This window comes from Salmo salar, unplaced genomic scaffold (assembly GCF_905237065.1).
Source record: "Salmo salar unplaced genomic scaffold, Ssal_v3.1, whole genome shotgun sequence".
Classification (NCBI taxonomy): Eukaryota; Metazoa; Chordata; class Actinopteri; order Salmoniformes; family Salmonidae; genus Salmo; species Salmo salar.
Genome location: NW_025547857.1, coordinates 1 through 20,000, shown reverse-complemented (window position 1 = coordinate 20,000; position 20,000 = coordinate 1). Strand labels below are relative to the sequence as shown.

Below are 20,000 nucleotides of genomic sequence, written 5' to 3'. Positions count from 1 at the left end.
CCGGTGTACCAGTGTGTGTGTATTAACCGGTGTACCAGTGTGTGTGTATTAACCGGTGTACCAGTGTGTGTGTATTAACCGGTGTACCAGTGTGTGTGTACTAACCGGTGTACCAGTGTGTGTACTAACCGGTGTACCAGTGTGTGTATTAACCGGTGTACCAGTGTGTGTACTAACCGGTGTACCAGTGTGTGTACTAACCGGTGTACCAGTGTGTGTACTAACCGGTGTACCAGTGTGTGTACTAACCGGTGTACCAGTGTGTGTGTATTAACCGGTGTACCAGTGTGTGTGTATTAACCGGTGTACCAGTGTGTGTGTATTAACCGGTGTACCAGTGTGTGTGTATTAACCGGTGTACCAGTGTGTGTGTATTAACCGGTGTACCAGTGTGTGTGTATTAACCGGTGTACCAGTGTGTGTGTATTAACCGGTGTACCAGTGTGTGTGTATTAACCGGTGTACCAGTGTGTGTGTACTAACCGGTGTACCAGTGTGTGTACTAACCGGTGTACCAGTGTGTGTGTATTAACCGGTGTACCAGTGTGTGTACTAACCGGTGTACCAGTGTGTGTGTATTAACCGGTGTACCAGTGTGTGTGTATTAACCGGTGTACCAGTGTGTGTGTATTAACCGGTGTACCAGTGTGTGTGTATTAACCAGTGTACCAGTGTGTGTGTATTAACCGGTGTACCAGTGTGTGTGTATTAACCGGTGTACCAGTGTGTGTGTATTAACCGGTGTACCAGTGTGTGTGTACTAACCGGTGTACCAGTGTGTGTATTAACCGGTGTACCAGTGTGTGTGTACTAACCGGTGTACCAGTGTGTGTATTAACCGGTGTACCAGTGTGTGTGTACTAACCGGTGTACCAGTGTGTGTGTATTAACCGGTGTACCAGTGTGTGTACTAACCGGTGTACCAGTGTGTGTGTATTAACCGGTGTACCAGTGTGTGTGTATTAACCGGTGTACCAGTGTGTGTACTAACCGGTGTACCAGTGTGTGTATTAACCGGTGTACCAGTGTGTGTATTAACCGGTGTACCAGTGTGTGTACTAACCGGTGTACCAGTGTGTGTACTAACCGGTGTACCAGTGTGTGTACTAACCGGTGTACCAGTGTCTGTGTATTAACCGGTGTACCAGTGTCTGTGTATTAACCGGTGTACCAGTGTGTGTACTAACCGGTGTACCAGTGTGTGTACTAACCGGTGTACCAGTGTGTGTGTATTAACCGGTGTACCAGTGTGTGTATTAACCGGTGTACCAGTGTACCAGTGTGTGTGTATTGACCCGTGTACCAGTGTGTGTATTAACCGGTGTACCAGTGTGTGTATTAACCGGTGTACCAGTGTGTGTGTTGACCCGGTATTGACCGGTGTACCAGTGTGTGTGTATTGACCCGTGTACCAGTGTGTGTATTGACCCGTGTACCAGTGTGTGTATTGACCCGGTATTGACCCGTGTACCAGTGTGGACTAACCGGTGTACCAGTGTGTATATTGACCCGGTATTGACCCGTGTACCAGTGTGGACTAACCGGTGTATCTCTGCAGTGTATCTGGGGATGTTCAACAACAGGCTGCTTCTCTCCAGCAGCACCAACACCAGCTGGGCCAGCAGCCTCTCATCTGATACCTCCACACACACACACACACACACACACACACACACACACACACACACACACACACACACACACACACACACACACACACACACACACACACACACACAGTACTTATATACACAAAATACATGCTTTATCTCTGACTTATTCTGGTTGCAGCCTGTGTGTGTGTGTGTGTGTGTGTGGTGTGTGTGTGTGTGTGTGTGTGTGTGTGTGTGTGTGTGTGTGTGTTACCGTGGTAACTGTGTGGTGTGTGGTGTGTGTGTGTGTGTGTGTGTGTGTGTGTGTGTGTCTGTGTGTGTTACCGTGGTAACTGTGTGTGTGTGTGTTACCGTGGTAACTGTGTGTGTGTGTGTTACCGTGGTAACTGTGTTGAAGTAGACGTGCAGCAGCACTGGAACACTTTGAGCTGATTGGATGACTCTGGACCAATCAGCTGCCTCCATCAGCAGGTCATGGAGCACGCTCAGTCTGTCCATGGTATCACCTGGGGAGAAATACAGTAATGTTACTGTAGTGGTATTACAGTAGTGGCATTACAGTATTACAGTAGTGGTATTACAGTAGGTATTTTACAGTAGTGGCATCATAGTATTACAGTAGTGGCATTACAGTAGTGGTATTACAGTAGTGGTATCATAGTATTACAGTAGGTATATTACAGTAGTGGTATTACAGTAGTGGCATTACAGTAGTGGTTTTACAGTAGTGGTTTTACAGTAGTGGCATTACAGTAGTGGCATTACAGTAGTGGTATTATAGTATTACAGTAGTGGCATTACAGTAGTGGCATTACAGTAGTGGTATCATAGTATTACAGTAGGTATATTACAGTAGTGGTATTACAGTAGTGGCATTACAGTAGTGGTATTACAGTAGTGGTATTACAGTAGGTATATTACAGTAGTGGAATTACAGTAGTGGTATTACAGTAGTGGTATTACAGTAGTGGTATCATAGTATTACAGTAGTGGCATTACAGTAGTGGCATTACAGTAGTGGTATTACAGTAGTGGTATTACAGCAGTGGTATTACAGCAGTGCAGTAGTGGCATTACAGTAGTGGTATTACAGTACAATAGATGTATTACAATAGTGGTATTATAGTATTACAGTAGGTGTATTATAGTATTACAATAGTGGCATTACTGTAGTGGTATTACAGTAGGTATATAACAGTAGTGGCATTACAGTAGTGGTATTACAGTAGTGGCATTACAGTAGGTATATTACAGTAGTGGTATTACAGTAGTGGTATTACAGTAGGTATATTACAGTAGTGGTATTACAGTAGGTATATATTACAGTAGTGGTATTACAGTATTACAGTAGGTTTATTATAGTATTACAGTAGGTGTATTACAGTAGGTGTTTCACAGTAGTACAGTAGTGGTATCACACTAGTAATATTACAGTAGTGGTATTATAGTATTACAGTAGTAGTGGTATTACAGTATTATAGTAGTGGTATTACAGTATTGGTATTACAGTAGGTGTATTATAGTATTACAGTAGGTGTATTATAGTATTACAGTAGGTGTATTACAGTAGGTGTTTAACAGTAGTACAGTAGTGGTATCACACTAGTAATATTACAGTAGTGGTATTATAGTATTACAGTATTGGTATTATAGTAGTACAGTAGTAGTGATGGTATTACAGTAGTATCAGTAGTAGTGGTATTACAGTATTGGTATTATTGTAGTACAGTAGTAGTAGTGGTATTACAGTAGTATAGTAATGGTATTACAGTATTATAGTAGTAGTGGTATTACAGTATTACAGTAGTGTCAGTAGTAGTGGTATTACAGTAGTAGTAGTATTACAGTAGTATCAGTAGTATTACCAGACCCCGCCTCCCCTCTCAACAGGAACAGGAAGAGGCCTCTATGGGCGGGGCTTCAACACAGTTACCATGGTAACACAAACACTAGTAATATTACAGTAGTGGTATTATAGTATTACAGTAGTGGTGGTATTACAGTATTACAGTAGTAGTATTACAGTAGTGGTATTATAGTATTACAGTAGTAGTGGTATTACAGTATTACAGTAGTAGTGGTATTACAGTAGTGGTATTACAGTAGTAGTGATATTACAGTAGTAGTAGTATTACAGTAGTATCAGTAGTGGTATTACAGTAGTAGTGATGGTATTACAGTAGTATCAGTAGTATTACCAGACCCCGCCTCCCCTCTCAACAGGAACAGGAAGAGGCCTCTATGGGCGGGGCTTCGGAAAGCTTCCAGCGACGACAGACCGCGGCCTCCTGGCTCAGACACAGGGAAGCAAGCGGACCTGACGGGCACCGATCACCGTGTTACATGTGTTTTCTGCACTGCTCTGATCTTTCCCTGAAATGCTTCTTAGGTACATTGTGAATGTTATTGATTGAATTTTTTACAGAGATAACTTAGAATACACTAAGTATTTACTGTGTGTTACAGTTGAAGTCGGGAAGTTTACATCCACTTTAGGTTGGAGTCATTTAAAACTCGTTTTTTCAACCACACTACAAATGTCTTGTTAACAAACTATATAGTTTTGGCAAGTCGGTTAGGACATCTACTTTGTGCGTGACACGAGTAATTTCTCCAACGATTGTTTACAGACAGATTATTTCACTTATAATTCACTGTATCACAATTCCAGTGGGTCAGAAGTTTACATCCACTAAGTTGACTGGTGCCTTTAAACAGCTTGGAAAATACCAGAAAATGACGTCATGGCTTTAGAAGCTTCTGATAGGCTAATTGACATCATTTGAGTTAATTGGAGGTGTACCTGTGGATGTATTTCAAGGCCTACCTTCAAGTTAAACCATTTAAAGGCAATGCTACCAAATACTAATTGAGTGTATGTAAACTTCTGACCCGCTGGGAATGTGATGAAAGAAATAAAAGCTGAAATAAATCATTCTCTCTACTATTATTCTGACATTTCACATTCTTAAAATAAAGTAGTGATCCTAACTGACCTAAGACAGGGAATTTTTTACCAGGATTAAATGTCAGGAATTGTGAAAAAAAGTGAGTTTAAATGTATTTGGCTAAAGGTGTACCTGAGCTGAAGGATGAGCGCAGCAGTGAGACAGGGCAAGTCCAGTAGAGAGTGCAGCAGCTCCACTGCAGTCCCAGCCGTGACCAGAGAGGGCAGCACATCCACATAGTCAGATACCAGGCCTGGACTGTCCCACGCTAGGAACTAAAACACATCCACATAGTCAGATACCAGGCCTGGACTGTCCCCACGCTAGGGAACTACAACACATAGTCAGATACCAGGCCTGGACTGTCCCCACGCTGGGAACTACAACACATAGTCAGATACCAGGCCTGGACTGTCCCCACGCTAGGAACTACAGCACATAGTCAGATACCAGGCCTGGACTGTCCCCACGCTGGGAACTACAGCACATAGTCAGATACCAGGCCTGGACTGTCCCCACGCTGGGAACTACAGCACATAGTCAGATACCAGGCCTGGACTGTCCCCACGCTGGGAACTACAGCACATAGTCAGATACCAGGCCTGGACTGTCCCCACGCTGGGAACTACAGCACATAGTCAGATACCAGGCCTGGACTGTCCCCACGCTGGGAACTACAACACATAGTCAGATACCAGGCCTGGACTGTCCCCACGCTGGGAACTACAGCACATAGTCAGATACCAGGCCTGGACTGTCCCCACGCTGGGAACTACAACACATAGTCAGATACCAGGCCTGGACTGTCCCCACGCTGGGAACTACAGCACATAGTCAGATACCAGGCCTGGACTGTCCCCACGCTGGGAACTACAGCACATAGTCAGATACCAGGCCTGGACTGTCCCCACGCTGGGAACTACAGCACATAGTCAGATACCAGGCCTGGACTGTCCCCACGCTGGGAACTACAGCACATAGTCAGATACCAGGCCTGGACTGTCCCCACGCTGGGAACTACAGCACATAGTCAGATACCAGGCCTGGACTGTCCCCATGCTGGGAACTACAGCACATAGTCAGATACCAGGCCTGGACTGTCCCCACGCTAGGGAACTACAGCACATAGTCAGATACCAGGCCTGGACTGTCCCCACGCTGGGAACTACAACACATAGTCAGATACCAGGCCTGGACTGTCCCCACGCTGGGAACTACAACACATAGTCAGATACCAGGCCTGGACTGTCCCCACGCTAGGAACTACAACACATAGTCAGATACCAGGCCTGGACTGTCCCCACGCTGGAAACTACAGCACATAGTCAGATACCAGGCCTGGACTGTCCCCACGCTGGGAACTACAACACATAGTCAGATACCAGGCCTGGACTGTCCCCACGCTAGGAACTACAGCACATAGTCAGATACCAGGCCTGGACTGTCCCCACGCTGGGAACTACAGCACATAGTCAGATACCAGGCCTGGACTGTCCCCACGCTAGGAACTACAACACATAGTCAGATACCAGGCCTGGACTGTCCCCACGCTAGGAACTACAGCACATAGTCAGATACCAGGCCTGGACTGTCCCCACGCTGGGAACTACAGCACATAGTCAGATACCAGGCCTGGACTGTCCCCACGCTGGGAACTACAACACATAGTCAGATACCAGGCCTGGACTGTCCCCACGCTGGGAACTACAGCACATAGTCAGATACCAGGCCTGGACTGTCCCCACGCTAGGAACTACAGCACATAGTCAGATACCAGGCCTGGACTGTCCCCACGCTAGGAACTACAGAACATAGTCAGATACCAGGCCTGGACTGTCCCCACGCTAGGAACTACAACACATAGTCAGATACCAGGCCTGGACTGTCCCCACGCTGGGAACTACAACACATAGTCAGATACCAGGCCTGGACTGTCCCCACGCTGGGAACTACAGCACATAGTCAGATACCAGGCCTGGACTGTCCCCACGCTGGGAACTACAGCACATAGTAAGATACCAGGACTGGACTGTCCCCACGCTGGGAACTACAGCACATAGTCAGATACCAGGCCTGGACTGTCCCCACGCTGGGAACTACAGCACATAGTCAGATACCAGGCCTGGACTGTCCCCACGCTGGGAACTACAACACATAGTCAGATACCAGGCCTGGACTGTCCCCACGCTAGGAACTACAACACATAGTCAGATACCAGGCCTGGACTGTCCCCACGCTGGGAACTACAACACATCCACTAGTCAGATACCAGGCCTGGACTGTCCCCACGCTGGGAACTACAGCACATAGTCAGATACCAGGCCTGGACTGTCCCCACGCTGGGAACTACAACACATAGTCAGATACCAGGCCTGGACTGTCCCACGCGAGAAACTACAGCACATAGTCAGATACCAGGCCTGGACTGTCCCCACGCTGGGAACTACAACACATAGTCAGATACCAGGCCTGGACTGTCCCCACGCTGGGAACTACAACACATAGTCAGATACCATGCCTTGACTGTCCCCACGCTGGGAACTACAGCACATAGTCAGATACCAGGCCTGGACTGTCCCCACGCTAGGAACTACAACACATAGTCAGATACCAGGCCTGGACTGTCCCCACGCTAGGAACTACAGCACATAGTCAGATACCAGGCCTGGACTGTCCCCACGCTAGGAACTACAGCACATAGTCAGATACCAGGCCTGGACTGTCCCCACGCTGGGAACTACAACACATCCCTAGTCAGATACCAGGCCTGGACTGTCCCCACGCTGGGAACTACAGCACATAGTCAGATACCAGGCCTGGACTGTCCCCACGCTGGGAACTACAACACATAGTCAGATACCAGGCCTGGACTGTCCCCACGCTGGGAACTACAACACATAGTCAGATACCAGGCCTGGACTGTCCCCACGCTGGGAACTACAGCACATAGTCAGATACCAGGCCTGGACTGTCCCCACGCTAGGAACTACAGCACATAGTCAGATACCAGGCCTGGACTGTCCCCACGCTGGGAACTACAGCACATAGTCAGATACCAGGCCTGGACTGTCCCCACGCTGGGAACTACAGCACATAGTCAGATACCAGGCCTGGACTGTCCCCACGCTGGGAACTACAGCACATAGTCAGATACCAGGCCTGGACTGTCCCCACGCTGGGAACTACAGCACATAGTCAGATACCAGGCCTGGACTGTCCCCACGCTGGGAACTACAACACATAGTCAGATACCAGGCCTGGACTGTCCCCACGCTGGGAACTACAGCACATAGTCAGATACCAGGCCTGGACTGTCCCCACGCTGGGAACTACAACACATAGTCAGATACCAGGCCTGGACTGTCCCCACGCTGGGAACTACAACACATAGTCAGATACCAGGCCTGGACTGTCCCCACGCTGGGAACTACAGCACATAGTCAGATACCAGGCCTGGACTGTCCCCACGCTGGGAACTACAACACATAGTCAGATACCAGGCCTGGACTGTCCCCACGCTAGGAACTACAGCACATAGTCAGATACCAGGCCTCGACTGTCCCCACGCTGGGAACTACAGCACATAGTCAGATACCAGGCCTGGACTGTCCCCACGCTGGGAACTACAGCACATAGTCAGATACCAGGCCTGGACTGTCCCCACGCTGGGAACTACAGCACATAGTCAGATACCAGGCCTGGACTGTCCCCACGCTGGGAACTACAGCACATAGTCAGATACCAGGCCTGGACTGTCCCCACGCTAGGAACTACAACACATAGTCAGATACCAGGCCTGGACTGTCCCCACGCTAGGAACTACAGCACATAGTCAGATACCAGGCCTGGACTGTCCCCACGCTGGGAACTACAGCACATAGTCAGATACCAGGCCTGGACTGTCCCCACGCTGGGAACTACAGCACATAGTCAGATACCAGGCCTGGACTGTCCCCACGCTGGGAACTACAAGACATAGTCAGATACCAGGCCTGGACTGTCCCCACGCTGGGAACTACAGCACATAGTCAGATACCAGGCCTGGACTGTCCCCACGCTGGGAACTACAGCACATAGTCAGATACCAGGCCTGGACTGTCCCCACGCTGGGAACTACAGCACATAGTCAGATACCAGGCCTGGACTGTCCCCACGCTGGGAACTACAGCACATAGTCAGATACCAGGCCTGGACTGTCCCCACGCTGGGAACTACAACACATAGTCAGATACCAGGCCTGGACTGTCCCCACGCTGGGAACTACAGCACATAGTCAGATACCAGGCCTGGACTGTCCCCACGCTGGGAACTACAACACATCATAGTCAGATACCAGGCCTGGACTGTCCCCACGCTAGGAACTACAACACATAGTCAGATACCAGGCCTGGACTGTCCCCACGCTAGGAACTACAACACATAGTCAGATACCAGGCCTGGACTGTCCCCACGCTGGAAACTACAGCACATAGTCAGATACCAGGCCTGGACTGTCCCCACGCTGGGAACTACAACACATAGTCAGATACCAGGCCTGGACTGTCCCCACGCTAGGAACTACAGCACATAGTCAGATACCAGGCCTGGACTGTCCCCACGCTGGGAACTACAGCACATAGTCAGATACCAGGCCTGGACTGTCCCCACGCTAGGGAACTACAGCACATAGTCAGATACCAGGCCTGGACTGTCCCCACGCTGGGAACTACAGCACATAGTCAGATACCAGGCCTGGACTGTCCCCACGCTAGGAACTACAACACATAGTCAGATACCAGGCCTGGACTGTCCCCACGCTGGGAACTACAGCACATAGTCAGATACCAGGCCTGGACTGTCCCCACGCTGGGAACTACAGCACATAGTCAGATACCAGGCCTGGACTGTCCCCACGCTAGGAACTACAGCACATAGTCAGATACCAGGCCTGGACTGTCCCCACGCTAAGAACTACAGCACATAGTCAGATACCAGGCCTGGACTGTCCCCACGCTGGGAACTACAACACATCCACATAGTCAGATACCAGGCCTGGACTGTCCCCACGCTAGGGAACTACAGCACATAGTCAGATACCAGGCCTGGACTGTCCCCACGCTGGGAACTACAGCACATAGTCAGATACCAGGCCTGGACTGTCCCCACGCTGGGAACTACAGCACATAGTCAGATACCAGGCCTGGACTGTCCCCACGCTGGGAACTACAGCACATAGTCAGATACCAGGCCTGGACTGTCCCCACGCTGGGAACTACAGCACATAGTCAGATACCAGGCCTGGACTGTCCCCACGCTGGGAACTACAACACATAGTCAGATACCAGGCCTGGACTGTCCCCACGCTGGGAACTACAGCACATAGTCAGATACCAGGCCTGGACTGTCCCCACGCTGGGAACTACAACACATAGTCAGATACCAGGCCTGGACTGTCCCCACGCTGGGAACTACAGCACATAGTCAGATACCAGGCCTGGACTGTCCCCACGCTAGGAACTACAACACATAGTCAGATACCAGGCCTGGACTGTCCCCACGCTGGGAACTACAACACATAGTCAGATACCAGGCCTGGACTGTCCCCACGCTGGGAACTACAACACATAGTCAGATACCAGGCCTGGACTGTCCCCACGCTGGGAACTACAGCACATAGTCAGATACCAGGCCTGGACTGTCCCCACGCTGGGAACTACAGCACATAGTCAGATACCAGGCCTGGACTGTCCCCACGCTGGGAACTACAGCACATAGTCAGATACCAGGCCTGGACTGTCCCCACGCTGGGAACTACAACACATAGTCAGATACCAGGCCTGGACTGTCCCCACGCTAGGAACTACAGCACATAGTCAGATACCAGGCCTGGACTGTCCCCACGCTGGGAACTACAACACATAGTCAGATACCAGGCCTGGACTGTCCCCACGCTGGGAACTACAGCACATAGTCAGATACCAGGCCTGGACTGTCCCCACGCTAGGGAACTACAACACATAGTCAGATACCAGGCCTGGACTGTCCCCACGCTGGGAACTACAGCACATAGTCAGATACCAGGCCTGGACTGTCCCCACGCTGGGAACTACAACACATAGTCAGATACCAGGCCTGGACTGTCCCCACGCTGGGAACTACAGCACATAGTCAGATACCAGGCCTGGACTGACCCCACGCTAGGAACTACAGTATAGTCAGATACCAGGCCTGGACTGTCCCCACGCTGGGAACTACAACACATAGTCAGATACCAGGCCTGGACTGTCCCCACGCTGGGAACTACAACACATAGTCAGATACCAGGCCTGGACTGTCCCCACGCTAGGAACTACAGCACATAGTCAGATACCAGGCCTGGACTGTCCCCACGCTGGGAACTACAGCACATAGTCAGATACCAGGCCTGGACTGTCCCCACGCTGGGATCTACAGCACATAGTCAGATACCAGGCCTGGACTGTCCCCACGCTGGGAACTACAGCACATAGTCAGATACCAGGCCTGGACTGTCCCCACGCTAGGGAACTACAGCACATAGTCAGATACCAGGCCTGGACTGTCCCCACGCTGGGAACTACAGCACATAGTCAGATACCAGGCCTGGACTGTCCCCACGCTGGGAACTACAACACATAGTCAGATACCAGGCCTGGACTGTCCCCACGCTGGGAACTACAGCACATAGTCAGATACCAGGCCTGGACTGTCCCCACGCTGGGAACTACAACACATAGTCAGATACCAGGCCTGGACTGTCCCCACGCTGGGAACTACAACACATAGTCAGATACCAGGCCTGGACTGTCCCCACGCTGGGAACTACAGGAAGTAGTGGGCGGACTGTTACCTTGAGCAGGTTAGGGAAGTAGTGGGCGGGGCTGTTACCTTGAGCAGGTTAGGGAAGTAGTGGGCGGGGCTGTGAGCAGGTTAGGGAAGTAGTGGGCGGGGCTGTGAGCAGGTTAGGGAAGTAGTGGGCGGGGCTGTTACCTTGAGCAGGTTAGGGAAGTAGTGGGCGGGGCTGTGAGCAGGTTAGGGAAGTAGTGGGCGGGGCTGTTACCTTGAGCAGGTTAGGGAAGTAGTGGGCGGGGCTGTTACCTTGAGCAGGTTAGGGAAGTAGTGGGCGGGGCTGTTACCTTGAGCAGGTTAGGGAAGTAGTGGGCGGGGCTGTTACCTTGAGCGGGTTAGGGAAGTAGTGGGCGGGGCTGTTACCTTGAGCAGGTTAGGGAAGTAGTGGGCGGGGCTGTTACCTTGAGCGGGTTAGGGAAGTAGTGGGCGGGGCTGTGAGCAGGTTAGGGAAGTAGTGGGCGGGGCTGTTACCTTGAGCGGGTTAGGGAAGTAGTGGGCGGGGCTGTTACCTTGAGCAGGTTAGGGAAGTAGTGGGCGGGGCTGTTACCTTGAGCAGGTTAGGGAAGTAGTGGGCGGGGCTGTTACCTTGAGCAGGTTAGGGAAGTAGTGGGCGGGGCTGTTACCTTGAGCGGGTTAGGGAAGTAGTGGGCGGGGCTGTGAGCAGGTTAGGGAAGTAGTGGGCGGGGCTGTTACCTTGAGCAGGTTAGGGAAGTAGTGGGCGGGGCTGTGAGCAGGTTAGGAAGTAGTGGGCGGGGCTGTTACCTTGAGCAGGTTAGGGAAGTAGTGGGCGGGGCTGTTACCTTGAGCAGGTTAGGGAAGTAGTGGGCGTACAGCGGGACGGAGGAGCGTAGCTGCAGCCGATTGGCTCTGATGAAGGACAGCGTCTCGTGGGCCAGAAAGGGGTCGTTGAAACACTCCGCCGGGAGAACTCCGAACACACACCTCCACACACACTCACCGTCCACCGCTGCAGCCTCGCCTACACACACACACACACACACACACACACACACACAGTAAGTACACACTAACTATATGCTCCACACGTGCACTTGCACACACACACACACACTAACTATATGCTCCACACGTGCACTTGCACACACACACACACTAACTCTATCCTTCACACGTGCACTTACACACACACACACACACACCAGAGACACCCCCCCCTCACCGTGGTTCAGGTAGAACTGAGCGATGGGCAGGAGGACTCGGCTGCAGGACAGGTCAGAGTTCAGACGGCCGAACAGCGACTTCACACACGGGAAGGAACGGTACACACAACCAGCGTCCTCTACACACACACCGTCCAGGATACACACGGCCTCCACCAGGCACTGAGACACACACACACACACACACACACACACACACACACACACACACACACACACACACACACACACACACACACACACACACACACACACACACACACACACACACAGAGAGAGGGGACAGGGTTACTACAGCAGTATGACTGTATGGTGTGTGATTGACAGGGTTACTACAGCAGTATGACTGTATGGTGTGTGATTGACAGGGTTACTACAGCAGTATGACTGTATGGTGTGTGATTGACAGGGTTACTACAGCAGTATGACTGTATGGTGTGTGATTGACAGGGTTACTACAGCAGTATGACTGTATGGTGTGTGATTGACAGGGTTACTACAGCAGTATGACTGTATGGTGTGTGATTGTAGGGGACAGGGTTACTACAGCAGTATGACTGTATGGTGTGTGATTGACAGGGTTACTACAGCAGTATGACTGTATGGTGTGTGATTGACAGGGTTACTACAGCAGTATGACTGTATGGTGTGTGATTGTAGGGGACAGGGTTACTACAGCAGTATGACTGTATGGTGTGTGATTGTAGGGGTTACTACAGCAGTATGACTGTATGGTGTGTGATTGACAGGGTTACTACAGCAGTATGACTGTATGGTGTGTGATTGACAGGGTTACTACAGCAGTATGACTGTATGGTGTGTGATTGACAGGGTTACTACAGCAGTATGACTGTATGGTGTGTGATTGTAGGGGGCAGGGTTACTACAGCAGTATGACTGTATGGTGTGTGATTGACAGGGTTACTACAGCAGTATGACTGTATGGTGTGTGATTGACAGGGTTACTACAGCAGTATGACTGTATGGTGTGTGATTGACAGGGTTACTACAGCAGTATGACTGTATGGTGTGTGATTGACAGGGTTACTACAGCAGTATGACTGTATGGTGTGTGATTGTAGGGGACAGGGTTACTACAGCAGTATGACTGTATGGTGTGTGATTGACAGGGTTTCTACAGCAGTATGACTGTATGGTGTGTGATTGACAGGGTTACTACAGCAGTATGACTGTATGGTGTGTGATTGACAGGGTTACTACAGCAGTATGACTGTATGGTGTGTGATTGTAGGGGACAGGGTTACTACAGCAGTATGACTGTATGGTGTGTGATTGACAGGGTTACTACGGCAGTATGACTGTATGGTCTGTGATTGACAGGGTTACTACGGCAGTATGACTGTATGGTGTGTGATTGACAGGGTTACTACAGCAGTATGACTGTATGGTGTGTGATTGACAGGGTTACTACGGCAGTATGACTGTATGGTCTGTGATTGACAGGGTTACTACGGCAGTATGACTGTATGGTGTGTGATTGACAGGGTTACTACAGCAGTATGACTGTATGGTGTGTGATTGTAGGGGACAGGGTTACTACAGCAGTATGACTGTATGGTGTGTGATTGACAGGGTTACTACAGCAGTATGACTGTATGGTGTGTGATTGTACAGGGTTACTACAGCAGTATGACTGTATGGTGTGTGATTGTAGGGGACAGGGTTACTACAGCAGTATGACTGTATGGTGTGTGATTGACAGGGTTACTACAGCAGTATGACTGTATGGTGTGTGATTGACAGGGTTACTACAGCAGTATGACTCACTGCTTTCTGGAGCTCTGCGTCTGCTCTCTTCAGCGCCTCTGAAACAGAAGGATATAGTCTTTACAACACAGGGACACATTGGGATCCAAACATACTGCGGTCACTCTGCTCTACAGGGAAGTAGTGTAGGGGTTAGGGTGTAGGGTACATACTGTGGTCACTCTGTTCTACAGGGCAGTAGTGTAGGGGTTAGGGTGTAGGGTACATACTGCGGTCACTCTGCTCTACAGGGCAGTAGTATAGGGGTTAGGGTGTAGGGTACATACTGCGGTCACTCTGCTCTACAGGGCAGTAGTGTAGGGGTTAGGGTGTAGGGCACATACTGCGGTCACTCTGTTCTACAGGGCAGTAGTGTAGGGGTTAGCGTGTAGGGTACATACTGCGGTCACTCTGTTCTACAGGGCAGTAGTGTAGGGGTTAGGGTGTAGGGTACATACTGCGGTCACTCTGTTCTATGAGGCAGTAGTGTAGGGTGTAGGGTACATACTGCGGTCACTCTGTTCTACAGGGCAGTAGTGTAGGGGTTAGGGTGTAGGGTACATACTGCGGTCACTCTGTTCTACAGCGCAGTAGTGTAGGGGTTAGGGTGTAGGGTACATACTGCGGTCACTCTGTTCTACAGGGCAGTAGTGTAGGGGTTAGGGTACATACTGCGGTCACTCTGTTCTACAGGGCAGTAGTGTAGGGGTTAGGGTGTAGGGTACATACTGCGGTCACTCTGTTCTACAGGGCAGTAGTGTAGGGGTTAGGGTGTAGGGTACATACTGCGGTCACTCTGTTCTACAGGGCAGTAGTGTAGGGGTTAGGGTGTAGGGCACATACTGCGGTCACTCTGTTCTACATAGCAGTAGTGTAGGGGTTAGGGTGTAGGGTACATACTGCGGTCACTCTGTTCTATGAGGCGTTGGCAGTACTCGAAACTCTTCTCTCTCAGACGTTCTTTAGGAGGAAGGAGTCTGCTGGAGGACGAGGTGGCTGAAACCATGGAAACCACAGAGCCGTCCACCTCCGACCTGTCGTCTGGGGCAACAGAGAGGTCAAGGGTTAAAGGTCAGGGACGGACTGACCAGTTAAAGCGACACACTGTAAAATGAGCTTGGTAGGATGTCTCTCCATCTAATAGTAGTAATGGTAGGATGTCTCTCCATCTAATAGTAGTAATGGTAGGATGTCTCTCCATCTAATAGTAGTAATGGTAGGATGTCTCTCCATCTAATAGTAGTAATGGTAGGATGTCTCTCCATCTAATAGTAGTAATGGTAGGATGTCTCTCCATCTAATAGTAGTAATGGTAGGATGTCTCTCCATCTAATAGTAGTAATGGTAGGATGTCTCTCCATCTAATAGTAGTAATGGTAGGATGTCTCTCCATCTAATAGTAGTAATGGTAGGATGTCTCTCCATCTAATAGTAGTAATGGTAGGATGTCTCTCCATCTAATAGTAGTAATGGTAGGATGAAGGTCTGAGCTATCTAATAGACAGTCAGCCAGCCAGACAGTAGACAGTCAGCCAGACAGACAGGTAGGATGTCTCTCCATCTAATAGACAGTCAGCCAGCCAGACAGACAGGTAGGCTGAAGGTCTGAGCTATCTAATAGACAGTCAGCCAGCCAGACAGTAGTCAGTCAGCCAGCCAGACAGTAGTCAGCCAGCCAGACAGACAGGTAGGCTGAAGGTCTGAGCCGTCTAATAGACAGTCAGCCAGCCAGCCAGACAGGTAGGCTGAAGGTCTGAGCCATCTAATAGACAGTCAGTCAGCCAGACAGACAGGTAGGCTGAAGGTCTGAGCCATCTAATAGACAGTCAGCCAGCCAGACAGACAGGTAGGCTGAAGGTCTGAGCCATCTAATAGACAGTCAGCCAGCCAGCCAGACAGGTAGGCTGAAGGTATGAGCCATCTAATAGACAGTCAGCCAGCCAGACAGACAGGTAGGCTGAAGGTCTGAGCCATCTAATAGACAGTCAGCCAGCCAGCCAGACAGGTAGGCTGAAGGTATGAGCCATCTAATAGACAGTCAGCCAGCCAGACAGACAGGTAGGCTGAAGGTCTGAGCCATCTAATAGACAGTCAGCCAGCCAGACAGTAGTCAGTCAGCCAGCCAGACAGTAGTCAGCCAGCCAGACAGACAGGTAGGCTGAAGGTCTGAGCCGTCTAATAGACAGTCAGCCAGCCAGCCAGTAGTCAGTCAGCCAGCCAGACAGTAGTCAGTCAGCCAGCCAGACAGGTAGGCTGAAGGTCTGAGCCATCTAATAGACAGTCAGCCAGCCAGCCAGACAGGTAGGCTGAAGGTCTGAGCCATCTAATAGACAGTCAGCCAGCCAGCCAGACAGTAGTCAGTCAGCCAGACAGACAGGTAGGCTGAAGGTATGAGCCATCTAATAGACAGTCAGCCAGCCAGACAGACAGGTAGGCTGAAGGTCTGAGCCATCTAATAGACAGTCAGCCAGCCAGACAGTAGTCAGTCAGCCAGCCAGACAGTAGTCAGCCAGCCAGACAGACAGGTAGGCTGAAGGTCTGAGCCATCTAATAGACAGTCAGCCAGCCAGACAGTAGTCAGTCAGCCAGCCAGACAGGTAGGCTGAAGGTCTGAGCTATCTAATAGACAGTCAGCCAGCCAGACAGACAGGTAGGCTGAAGGTCTGAGCCATCTAATAGACAGTCAGCCAGCCAGACAGTAGTCAGTCAGCCAGACAGACAGTAGTCAGCCAGCCAGACAGACAGGTAGGCTGAAGGTCTGAGCCATCTAATAGACAGTCAGCCAGCCAGACAGTAGTCAGTCAGCCAGCCAGACAGTAGTCAGCCAGCCAGACAGACAGGTAGGCTGAAGGTCTGAGCCATCTAATAGACAGTCAGCCAGCCAGACAGTAGTCAGTCAGCCAGCCAGACAGTAGTCAGCCAGCCAGACAGACAGGTAGGCTGAAGGTCTGAGCCGTCTAATAGACAGTCAGCCAGCCAGCCAGTAGTCAGTCAGACAGCCAGACAGTAGTCAGTCAGCCAGCCAGACAGGTAGGCTGAAGGTCTGAGCCATCTAATAGACAGTCAGCCAGCCAGCCAGACAGGTAGGCTGAAGGTCTGAGCCATCTAATAGACAGTCAGCCAGCCAGCCAGACAGTAGTCAGTCAGCCAGACAGACAGGTAGGCTGAAGGTATGAGCCATCTAATAGACAGTCAGCCAGCCAGACAGACAGGTAGGCTGAAGGTCTGAGCCATCTAATAGACAGTCAGTCAGCCAGACAGACAGGTAGGCTGAAGGTCTGAGCCATCTAATAGACAGTCAGCCAGCCAGACAGACAGGTAGGCTGAAGGTCTGAGCCATCTAATAGACAGTCAGCCAGCCAGACAGACAGGTAGGCTGAAGGTCTGAGCCAATCAGCCAGTAGTCAGTCAGCCAGACAGACAGTAGTCAGTCAGCCAGACAGACAGGTAGGCTGAAGGTCTGAGCCAATCAGCCAGTAGTCAGTCAGCCAGCCAGCCAGACAGGTAGGCTGAAGGTCTGAGCTATCTAATAGACAGTCAGCCAGCCAGACAGACAGGTAGGCTGAAGGTCTGAGCCATCTAATAGACAGTCAGCCAGCCAGACAGACAGGTAGGCTGAAGGTCTGAGCCATCTAATAGACAGTCAGCCAGCCAGACAGTAGTCAGTCAGCCAGCCAGACAGTAGTCAGCCAGCCAGACAGACAGGTAGGCTGAAGGTCTGAGCTATCTAATAGACAGTCAGCCAGCCAGACAGACAGGTAGGCTGAAGGTCTGAGCCATCTAATAGACAGTCAGCCAGCCAGACAGTAGTCAGTCAGCCAGCCAGACAGTAGTCAGCCAGCCAGACAGACAGGTAGGCTGAAGGTCTGAGCCATCTAATAGACAGTCAGCCAGCCAGACAGTAGTCAGTCAGCCAGCCAGACAGTAGTCAGCCAGCCAGACAGACAGGTAGGCTGAAGGTCTGAGCCATCTAATAGACAGTCAGCCAGCCAGACAGTAGTCAGTCAGCCAGCCAGACAGTAGTCAGCCAGCCAGACAGACAGGTAGGCTGAAGGTCTGAGCCGTCTAATAGACAGTCAGCCAGCCAGCCAGTAGTCAGTCAGCCAGCCAGACAGTAGTCAGTCAGCCAGCCAGACAGGTAGGCTGAAGGTCTGAGCCATCTAATAGACAGTCAGCCAGCCAGCCAGACAGGTAGGCTGAAGGTCTGAGCCATCTAATAGACAGTCAGCCAGCCAGCCAGACAGTAGTCAGTCAGCCAGACAGACAGGTAGGCTGAAGGTATGAGCCATCTAATAGACAGTCAGCCAGCCAGACAGACAGGTAGGCTGAAGGTCTGAGCCATCTAATAGACAGTCAGTCAGCCAGACAGACAGGTAGGCTGAAGGTCTGAGCCATCTAATAGACAGTCAGCCAGCCAGACAGACAGGCAGGCTGAAGGTCTGAGCCAATCAGCCAGTAGTCAGTCAGCCAGACAGACAGTAGTCAGTCAGCCAGACAGACAGGTAGGCTGAAGGTCTGAGCCATCTAATAGACAGTCAGCCAGCCAGACAGTAGTCAGTCAGCCAGACAGACAGGTAGGCTGAAGGTCTGAGCCATCTAATAGACAGTCAGTCAGCCAGCCAGACAGGTAGGCTGAAGGTCTGAGCCATCTAATAGACAGTCAGCCAGACAGTAGTCAGTCAGCCAGCCAGACAGTAGTCAGCCAGCCAGACAGACAGGTAGGCTGAAGGTCTGAGCCATCTAATAGACAGTCAGTCAGCCAGCCAGACAGACAGGTAGGCTGAAGGTCTGAGCCATCTAATAGACAGTCAGCCAGCCAGACAGACAGGTAGGCTGAAGGTCTGAGCCATCTAATAGACAGTCAGCCAGCCAGACAGACAGGTAGGCTGAAGGTCTGAGCCATCTAATAGACAGTCAGCCAGCCAGCCAGACAGTATACAGCCAGCCAGCCAGTACAGTCAGCCAGCCAGCCAATCAGTCTGCCAATCAGTCTGCCAATCAGTCAGCCAATCAGTACAGTCAGCCAGCTAGCCAGCCAACCAGTCAGCCAGCCAGTCAGCCAGCCAGTCAGCTAGCCAGCCAGTCAGCCAGCAAGTCAGCTAGCCAGCCAGTCAGCCAGCCAGTCAGCTAGCCAGTCAGCTAGCCAGTCAGCTAGCCAGTCAGCTAGCCAGTCAGCCAGTCAGCAAGCCAGCCAGTCACTCAGCTAGCCAACAAGTCATCTAGCCAGCAAGTCAGTCATCTAGCCAGCCAGTCAGCCAGTCAGCCAGTCAGCTAGCCAGCCAGTCAACTAGCCAGCTAGCCAGTCAGCTAGCTAGTCAGCTAGCCAGCCAGTCAGCTAGCCAGCCAGTCAGCTAGCCAGCCAGTCAGCTAGCCAGCCAGTCAGCCAGTCAGCTAGCCAGCCAGCCAGCTAGACAGCCTGTCAGTCAGCCAGCCAGTCAGCCAGCCAGTCAGCCAGTCAGCTAGCCAGCTAGCCAGTCAGCTAGCTAGTCAGCTAGTCAGCTAGCCAGCTAGCCAGCCAGCTAGCTAGTCAGCTAGCCAGTCAGCTAGCCAGCCAGTCAGCTAGCCAGCCAGCTAGCCAGCCAGCCAGCCAGTCAGCTAGCCAGCCAGCCAGTCAGCTAGCCAGCCAGTCAGTCAGCCAGCCAGCT

The 20,000-nt window shown here is 51.1% G+C and overlaps 1 protein-coding gene across 2 annotated transcripts in view; it reads right to left on the bottom strand.

Moving 5' to 3' along the window:
- The window catches only part of LOC106594699 (AP-5 complex subunit zeta-1), a gene marked incomplete at its 5' end in the record, with an annotated part of 21,489 nt that extends 6,093 nt beyond the window's left edge, over window positions 1-15,396 (bottom strand). For both annotated transcript variants that reach the window (XM_045711655.1, XM_045711657.1), the window contains 8 exon segments: window positions 1,543-1,640; window positions 1,992-2,119; window positions 3,812-3,930; window positions 4,694-4,836; window positions 12,208-12,386; window positions 12,588-12,750; window positions 14,377-14,414; window positions 15,256-15,396. In XM_045711655.1, coding sequence (XP_045567611.1) covers window positions 1,543-1,640; window positions 1,992-2,119; window positions 3,812-3,930; window positions 4,694-4,836; window positions 12,208-12,386; window positions 12,588-12,750; window positions 14,377-14,414; window positions 15,256-15,396 — 1,009 coding nt within the window.
- Window positions 15,397-20,000: the final 4,604 nt, after the last annotated feature.